Below are 8,946 nucleotides of genomic sequence, written 5' to 3'. Positions count from 1 at the left end.
GATTTGACAATAAGCTACATCAACAGTATGTGGAGTTAAAGTGGACAGCCCCAATAACCTCTGAATAGTTCTACTTGTTGTTAAACTGCAATGTGAGCGGCAGCCAACGGGGCTGCATTATATCGGCAGGATCATTTAAAAGGCAACCGTGACTACAGTCTGCCCCATTTCTGATACCGTGGCGGCAGAAATTTAACAGCGGCGGGCCGCCGCTCCAAAATCAACATAGAGGAAACACTGTCACATATACTTCATGCATAGATGATCACAGTGCCATAAATATCAACTGTTCATCGTCCTTCTCCAGGTCTTTGCTGTGTGTGAAAGTTTGTGTGACTGGGGGGAGATGCTGTGCGCCGCCTGTCCCAACTCGACAACCATCGTCACTGCAGGAACCAGCACTGTGGTGTGTGTGTGGGATGTAGCTGTGAACAAGGACAAAGTCACTCACATGAAACTCAGACAGGTTAGTGTCTCTCTGCTTGTGAGATTTAACAGTAACACCCAGAATGTAGTTGCACACACAAAAACACTGACCCGGTTTTCTTCACAGCCGTTATATGGCCACACAGACTCGGTGACATGCCTGGCTGTGTCTGAGGTCCACAGCATGATCGTAAGTGGCTCCCATGACCTCACCTGTATCCTGTGGGATATGGAGGAGCTAAGCTACATCACCCAGTTAGCCGGACACACAACCAGCATTTCTGCACTGGCTATCAATGACCTCACCGTAAGTCCACCACATTGATCTCCTTTGTAATTCTCTACCTCCTCTCCTCTCAAAATCTCCTCTTTTTCCTAATTTTCTCCTCTTCTTTGTCATCTTTTTCCCCTTCAATCAGCTCACAGCGTGAGGAAAAAATAATTCTCACTGTTGACAGCGTTATCCTCTTTGTGTGTGTTTTTTGCTTTTTTTGTTCTGCACTGTATCTATCTTCTTTGTGCACATGGGCGTCAACAACATATCACTCTGTCCAAGGGTGAGATTGCGTCATGTGCGGGACCCGCGCTCTACCTGTGGACCATGAAGGGTCAGCTGTTGACCTGCACTGACACTTCCTCCGGGCCTCAACCAGACGTCCTGTGTGTCAGCTTCACACAGCGACACGAGTGGGATGCCAAGAACGTCATCGTCACTGGCTGTGCAGATGGCATCATACGGGTGAGGGTTTTTTGTATGCGTGTAATAATGTGATAGTGTGTGTATGAGAGTGTATGTCTGTCTTTTTAAAGTCCCTGTCTGGCAGCTCTTTGTAGCACTAATAGATCAGCAGGAGAGGTAGCTTTGTTTTTATACAGTATACTGCACAGTATTCTAATGTAGCAGTCATTATTTTGGTATTAGCCTCGCAGGTAGCAGCTTGGATGTCCATCAAGGTATTAATAACAGCATATGGGTTGTGTGTGTGACTGCATATAAGCATATGCCGCCTCTATGCAATCAAAGCTGCAAACTCTAAATTGGGCTTCACTTTGGAGTGGGTGCCTATGCCACATGCACAACACACACACACACAAATGGTATTATTACTTTATTATTACCTTGAGTTATGGGCTGTGTGCGTGCGCCGGTGTGTATGTGAGTGTGTTCGTTATTATGTTGAATTATGTCTGATTTTGCTACTCGTTATGTGTCTCTCATACAGATATGGAAGACAGAGTACACCGGAACACAATTACCTGGCCCTCCAGAAGAGCCTGTGTCCCCAGGGCAAGACCAAACCGAGAGAGACGGTAATGTTACAGGCAGTAGGATAGGATATGCATATAGGTGTTGTATTTTTAACAACACAGATGATGGGAGTGGCTGACAGTAGTGAAACTCTTAGACTAAAATACGACTGCACAGAAAGAAATGATTCTTATGTTTTGTGTTTTTAAAAAGAACCCCTTTGCTATCTAATTAGATAAATCCTTAAGTGTGAGATGATTATTTTTAACCACTCATCTCAGAGCTAGACAGCGTGGTTTCCAGATGAGAGCTTGTAATGCTTACCCATCCCTCACTAGCATTAGGGCTAGCAGGAATTATGTTGTTATAAAGTTATTAAACATAGAGGCAGTAAACACTGATGAGTAATTCTGCTGACGTGTGTGTGCTTGTATAATTTAGAAAGCAATAATACCCAGATCCAATTTGGCATACGTTGGTTACAGCCCCGTGTCACCTCATAGGAGTATTATGCTTGGTAAATTACATTGAGACAAGTCTTTACGTAACGCTGAAGTGTTTATATTCGAGGGATTTTTCTCCCTTTAACACCTGCTGACCACAGATAAACACTGTGTTAATGCACATTTTAATTTTTTGTGGGGACCGCTGGGTCAGGGTTACAGACAGGGTGGACACCTGCCTGTGATTCAGTAATAAATGGGGGTTGATGTACTCTGATGATGTATCCACAGTGAGCAACTCATGCCAGGTTAAAGGCTGGAAGAGACATCTGGTGTTATGTCAAGAGCTGAGCAGAAGTCAGGCTACGTCACAACGCCGCTACAAGAATAATCCAGCCATCACAGCACTGGCCATGTCCAGGTACAGTAAATATCGTGCACCTGCTCACAGCAAAGAGAGGAGCTATTTAGTTTTTTCACTTAAAGCTACTTTTAACTCTTTGTTCTAAAGAAAAACATTTCATTTGAAGTCATTAAAACTAATACACTTCTGGAAATAACTGATCGGAAACTAAATTCTCACCAACTCACACTGTCATGTGTCGTATTGCATGTATAACAACAGAATACATTTGCGTCACGTCACTGATTTTGAAGCGATTTTCATGTGATTTAAGCGCACACTCTCTTCTGTGTAGGAGCCATGCGACTCTGTTGGCGGGCGATGCCTGGGGCAGAGTTTTCACCTGGACCTGTGAGTGAGAGGTGGCCTGGTTTAAGACAGTCATTGCCTCCAGCCACCATTTCTACACAGCCTTTATCCTCTCAGAGAGACGCTGACACAGGAAATCCATCAGCGTCTCAGGTTTGACACCAGCTGAGCACTGAGACCTGCTGTATTTCACTTCAGTTCTGTGTGCGTGTATTCAGGGAGCACTATGTAATATTTGTTTCACTTAAGGCTCAGACAATATATAATATTTTATCTCCTTCATAAATATTTAATTCTGTATTTTTCTTTGTAAATACTGAATTTCAACAAATTTGAATAAAACTATTGACCGTTTTTTGCCTAAATCTCCTCCTGTGGGTGTCTGTGATTCATCACTTAAATCAGGGTTGTCCAGGGTTTTATTTTATTTTATTTGGGATTTATAAAGTGAAACCAGAAGGATACTGGCGTAAATTCTCAAAAACTGTTGGGTAAAGTTGCATAGAAAACACTTTACCATCCCTTAAAACAGTACTGTAAATTAACTTTACTACTGCACCAGCACAGGTAACACAGGCCACAGCAGAAGCCTTTGGTTAAACTGGGCAGCTTCAAGCTGAAAGCGAGAGGAATTATGACAAACAAGAGCGTGCATGCTAAGCCAGTGTTCCCTGAGAAATACAGCATTTTAAGAGCTGGAGCACTTAATTTCTCACGAACTGCACAACAAGCGTCCATTATCATAAAAAGTATGGCATGCACACGTCAGCATTTTTTGCTATGGGGGTTGTAGTGTTTTGCTTTGGTAAATATTTGTGGTATGAACAAGTCAGGATGTTTAGTTAGTTAGTAAATAGTTTACTGAACTTTCTTTGTTGTTTTTCACAATGTGTTTTCAATCTGCTTTGTAATGTGGAATTTGTGAGTATTTGAGCATTTGACTCCTTTTTCATTTATTGTACCAATATCCTCCTACAAGTTAACTGTGATCATGTCCAGTATGTGTTGTGGATGATGTAAAATGTGTTTGGGTCTTGTTGAGGTATCCTTTCTGCTTGTCGCAGCTTTTGTGTGTGCATTTATGGCTAACCAAGGACAAATGTGCCATTTTAGCCACATCAGACTGTAGAATCTCTGTAATCACTGTCAGGCCTCTACAACGCACAAGAGAGAGGGTGTGAAACTTAACCCTTTTAACACTGATCTTAATCTTTCAGGGGAAAAGTACAATAAGTACAATACCGAACATTAATGCACTTATATTCCAATAACTAAAGTACCATTTAAATGATGGTAGATTGACGAGATTGTGGAGGCTTGTTCTCTTTCTGTCTGCCTTTCTTGCTTGCTCTCTCATGCACATGCACCACTCCTCTCTATCATAAAGGAAGAGGTCTCTCTCTTTAACCTTTGTGTGTGCGGCTAATTGTGCTAAGTGGAGTAGCTTAATAGAGTGGAAAATAGTCCTCATAATTTTCCCAGAGAGCGAGCAATGACCTTCTCTAAAGACAACGGCCATCTCCATTTTCTCTACACCGCTGGTTTTATGATATGAAATGTCAAACCATTGGGTTCCTCAGAATAATTAAATCAAATAAATTATTGCACCTAGGCAGAACCATCTTGTAGCCTAACCCAATTATAATGCACTGTAAAGCTAATTATTAACCATGATTACAATTAGTCTAATTTGAATAAATGTAGTCATTAGCGGGTTCATCCTAGTCAGTGAGTCTGAACTGTGGGGGATGATGGTCTTTCTCTCTCGGTCTCTCCCACTCACAGAGGGAAGGGTGTGCGTGTGCATCATTCTCTTACTCCATGTGCCTCTATCTCCTCTTCATCCCATTTTTCACACACTGACCTTCACAAAATGGCCGACACCCTTCACCTTTCTCGGGTACTTGAGCATAATGTCTGCTGGTTCCAGGATTCATATTTGCTGTTTATGTCCGTGTCGTGCCGATGAGATAAGCAGAAGACTCCTTGTGTTGTTTTTGTCCCCTTTTTATGTCCTCTCTTAAAAAAAAACCCATCTAAATCTAGACTAAATATTGCCTCCATCTGGCAGACATTACATCATGTTTAATTTGGAAAATATCAACTATTCATCCAACAAAAAAGTCCCACATGTTAGATTTATAGTAATAGTTAGATATTTTGGGGAAAAGGCATATTCGCTTTCATCCCGAGAGATGGGAAGATCAATATCACTCTCAAGCCTGTCTTGGAAATATGAAGCTACAACCAGCAGCTGCTTAGCTTAGCATAAAGACTTGAAACAGGGGGAAATAGCTATCCTTGCTTTGTCTGAAAGTAACAAAGTCTGTCTACCACCACCTAAAAGTTGCTGGACTATTTCTTGGCTGTTTCCCCTGGTCGCTTCACAATCTCTGGTCTCTCTAGTCTGACACATAACTCTGTAAAATCCACAAGTTGTTGTTTTTTACCAAACAAGATATTATTGTGTCAATTAGTGAGCTTTACAGGTGGATTTTTCTACCTTTGGATAGAGGCAGGCTTGCCGTTTTCCCATGCTTCCAGTTTTCATGCTAAGCTATGCTAACTGGCTGCTAGTTGTAGGTTTAAATTTACCCAACAGATATGACAGTGGTGGCGATCTTCTCATCCAACAGAGTAAGCCTATATCCTATTGGACTATAGCTTTAACAGGTTACAGAACTCTTTCACCTCTAATTTCTATTCTATAATATTCCATAAATTACCCATTATTAAATCAGTTCCTCAGTAAGCCAGAGATGATGTGAGGCTTATGGACCTGTCAAATTATAGATAAATCTGACAAAGTGCAAACCAATCCACTTTAAAGAGATAATTTGAAACCGTATTTATATGAGTCAAAGACTGTACTCTTACACATTAGACCCAGGCATATATTTATTAATTTGGTGTATTAGTACTGTAATTATAAATGCAGTTGAAAAGTGTTACAATGCCTTGTGACACTGCAGTAAGAGAACCTGGACACCAGTTTCTTTCCACACAGTCTCCTGAGTTTATACAGAATAGTTAACAGTAAGAGCATTCTTATAAACATCTGGCTCGCAGGCCAGCGATGCCAACAAACAAAACAACAGAATTATAAGACCCCAAAACTGCTGTGCCGGAATGGAACTGCGTCGAGGAAACACAAAACCCTCATTTACCAACAGTTGTAGCGTACTTACAGCCAAAAAACAAACGCTAAATGCCATACTGATAGTTCATAAATATAGTCCTTTGGATGCCACTCTGTACAGTTTGGAGAGCTAAATGTCTGCCCTCACCAGGAGGTACCACGACACCCATGTGTCCCAGAGCTGCTGTGTTTAAAGCTGTTTTTCCTGAAAGAGGATCTGAGCGTACACAGTGTCCGGGCTGGAGGGTGTGGGGTCAGGACTAGAGGAGGCTGGGGGCTCTGGCCTCGGTCTGACCAGCTCCAGTTCTGCATATGTCAGACTATCGTCCTGTGACACCCGTGTCTGGAGGAGGGAGGGAAAGAGTGAGATAAACTTTAAGGAATTTAACACAGATAAGGCAAAAGAGGAATTTCATACTATATGTATAAAAAATATATATATATAGTGAACGTAGACGTTAAAGGAAAAGAAGACGTATATAGGGAGTGTCTTTTTCAGCAAACAGTAGTATTTTTCTACTCTCCATGGTAAACATCCCCTTAGAGCTTTTTAGCTGTAGAAAGTATGTGTTTACAGGATTTGCAGGACCTCTTGGAACATTCAGTTTACTCGAAAAACATTTGGTACAATAAGAGTCCTATCCAACATACTCAGATCCTCCTAGCTGCACTAATCCAATCAGTATGTTCGTGCAAAAGAAAAAAACATTTACGAAAGCTTCATTTCACTACAAAATCACAAGAACGCCATCAGTAGAAATACTGATGATCCTTAGTTTGAGCAGTTTTCTTCTGTATATACTTGTTTGACATTTTTATTGTAGATATAAAACCAATGAAGCACTCTAAATAAATAATTGTGTTTGAGAAGCAATAAAACTAAATAGAATTATCAAGCTCATAACTGAATGAAGAGACGGCAATAAACTCCTGTAGACAATCATGCAGTCGTGAGACAAATTCCCTCTTGCATGTATCTCAATAACAACTCTGCATGAAAAAACATCTTTTCAAATTTTAATAAATACATTTTAACATATATTATGTTTAATAAATGATTTTATGGAAGAAGCGGACGTAGGTCTTGTGCTTGTATGTATGGATGAGAACGAGGAGGCTTACAGTGGCAGAACTTCTCAGATGAGTCTTTAACCTTCTGGGCTTCTGAGGTCTCTTTGCAGCAACAGGCACTGAAAAATAGAGACAACCTTAATTGACTCAAAACAACGGCCAGGAGGAAGGAATTCACAAATATTACTGTGGTTGAAAGCAAAATCGTCCTTCGCAACCACTTTGTTAAACCTAGTCAAGGTGTGTTGAGCATTTTCAGCATCAGTGTTTATTTTACCTCAGACAATAAACTCAGCAGGGTTTTACCCAAATACAGTGTACAGTTTCATTCTCAGACTCTTTTCTGCTAGTCTCCCAGTGTCTCTCAAAACCAAAATGATTTTTGTCACGGAAATTGAATTATGCTAGAGATATTATTTTCTGCTTTTATACTTGCTGGATACCTTCATTTACTGTTGTTTTCTTTAGCCACTAATTCTTTTTCTCTGGGCTGGAGCCTCTTTCAGCCCCCTTGTGACTCTAATGCCTCTTGTGTGTTTGGCATTTGAGAGGAAACTCAAACTGCACACAGAAAGACACAAGAAATTTAACCAGACTCCTTCATGCTGTGCTGTGACATTTGACCAAAAGATTAGAAAATATCAAAATTTTGGTGATTCAAATCAGAATAAAGTTAACTGTGTAAGAAATATTTACAGGCTAATGCAGAGGCCAGAGAAGTCATAGTAATGCTAAACTTTAAAAAAAAAGAAACAAAAAAAAAGTTAAGCTTTTTTGGTGAACTTTTCGTGTAACACTTTTACCTCTCCAGGCCTATAAAAAACGTCTAAATAAAACCGTCTGAGAAAAGGATCTTTTGGTTGAACCACTCATAACTCGTGTCCACACTGAGGACATTTTAAAGGTCAGAAGCCAAAAAGGAAGCACCGGCCTAATGGACCTTTTAAATAAATCCTGCCCTCAAAATGTCGGTTTACCTTTGGCTGGTATGTGTGGTGGTGGCTCCTCAGGTAGTTTAGGTGGTGTTACAGTTACTCCTCTGTCAGATTTCTGTCTTGTGTGTTTCCTTTGGGCTCTTGGGGAGGAACTGGAAGAACTGCTGGAGCTGGTTACAGTCTCTCCTGAGCTGCATGGAACAGATGAGTTTCAATTACAAGTGCTATTAACAATTTAGTCTATTTAAATTTCTCAAAACAGAAAAAAATCATCATCACAACTTAATTAATGTTCTGTCAATTGACTGATTGATTCATCGATTAATTGTTTCAGCGCTAGTTTTAATAAACAACCATACCTGCTTTCCGGACACTTGACCAGCAGGTAACTGGCTGTAGAGAAAGCAGCAGAAAAAAACAAAATCATGTTCACTTGATAATGTAAAAGTTGTCCAGGTATTGTTTTGAAAAGAAAAAAACTGAAACCTAAAGTTACTGGAGGAAATAATGATGGTTTTACCTTTGAGCCTGTGTCTTCTGTGAAAGTACTGGCAAGTGAGCACCAGAGTGAACAGGAAGATAGACAGCAGGCCCATTGAGCAGAGAAGCACAGCGCACAAATACACATCTACAGAACAAACACCCATAAGCCCAGAAAAAGGCATCAGAACAGTGGCATTATTAATAGTAAGATCTGATAAAGAGAAACAGAAGTAAGGCTAGAGACAAAAACAGTACCTGCGAATAAACGCCACAGTCCTTCGCTGGTACCATCCTCAAGAGTTAAGTGCACTGGGGGAAAAAAAATTTAAAAATCAGCAAAGACAGTAAGTTTAGGGTAGTGCCCAGACTAACTTTGTAAACTGACCCAATACAGCAGACGGCTTCAGCGGTTTCCAGAAATATCAAAACTGCTGTCATGAAGGGAGATTCTGCTGCAGCGGCAGCCAAACCCAACACACACACACACA

At 40.7% G+C, this 8,946-nt stretch overlaps 2 protein-coding genes across 2 annotated transcripts in view; one reads left to right on the top strand and one right to left on the bottom strand.

The window, feature by feature from the left end:
• The window catches only part of wdfy4 (WDFY family member 4), a 39,194-nt gene extending 35,999 nt beyond the window's left edge, over positions 1 to 3,195 (top strand). Inside the window, exons 61-66 of the mRNA XM_035664185.1 lie at positions 308 to 466; positions 554 to 733; positions 983 to 1,165; positions 1,650 to 1,737; positions 2,410 to 2,539; positions 2,817 to 3,195. Coding sequence (XP_035520078.1) covers positions 308 to 466; positions 554 to 733; positions 983 to 1,165; positions 1,650 to 1,737; positions 2,410 to 2,539; positions 2,817 to 2,880 — 804 coding nt within the window. The 3' untranslated portion in view covers positions 2,881 to 3,195. The remainder of the gene's footprint in view (positions 1 to 307; positions 467 to 553; positions 734 to 982; positions 1,166 to 1,649; positions 1,738 to 2,409; positions 2,540 to 2,816) is intronic.
• Positions 3,196 to 5,616: 2,421 nt separating this feature from the next.
• vstm4a (V-set and transmembrane domain containing 4a) overlaps positions 5,617 to 8,946 on the bottom strand; it is an 8,578-nt gene continuing 5,248 nt past the window's right edge. The window contains exons 3-8 of the mRNA XM_035664182.1: positions 8,714 to 8,767; positions 8,496 to 8,603; positions 8,335 to 8,368; positions 8,018 to 8,166; positions 7,092 to 7,159; positions 5,617 to 6,312 (exon numbers count right to left, since the gene is read on the bottom strand). Coding sequence (XP_035520075.1) covers positions 6,160 to 6,312; positions 7,092 to 7,159; positions 8,018 to 8,166; positions 8,335 to 8,368; positions 8,496 to 8,603; positions 8,714 to 8,767 — 566 coding nt within the window. The 3' untranslated portion in view covers positions 5,617 to 6,159. The remainder of the gene's footprint in view (positions 6,313 to 7,091; positions 7,160 to 8,017; positions 8,167 to 8,334; positions 8,369 to 8,495; positions 8,604 to 8,713; positions 8,768 to 8,946) is intronic.

The sequence above is a fragment of the Morone saxatilis genome, unplaced genomic scaffold (genome assembly GCF_004916995.1).
Source record: "Morone saxatilis isolate NCDOM2014 unplaced genomic scaffold, NCSU_SB_2.0 Contig19, whole genome shotgun sequence".
NCBI classification, from domain to species: Eukaryota; Metazoa; Chordata; class Actinopteri; family Moronidae; genus Morone; species Morone saxatilis.
Note: the sequence above shows the minus strand (reverse complement) of the source record. Positions and strands in the feature narration are given on the sequence as shown.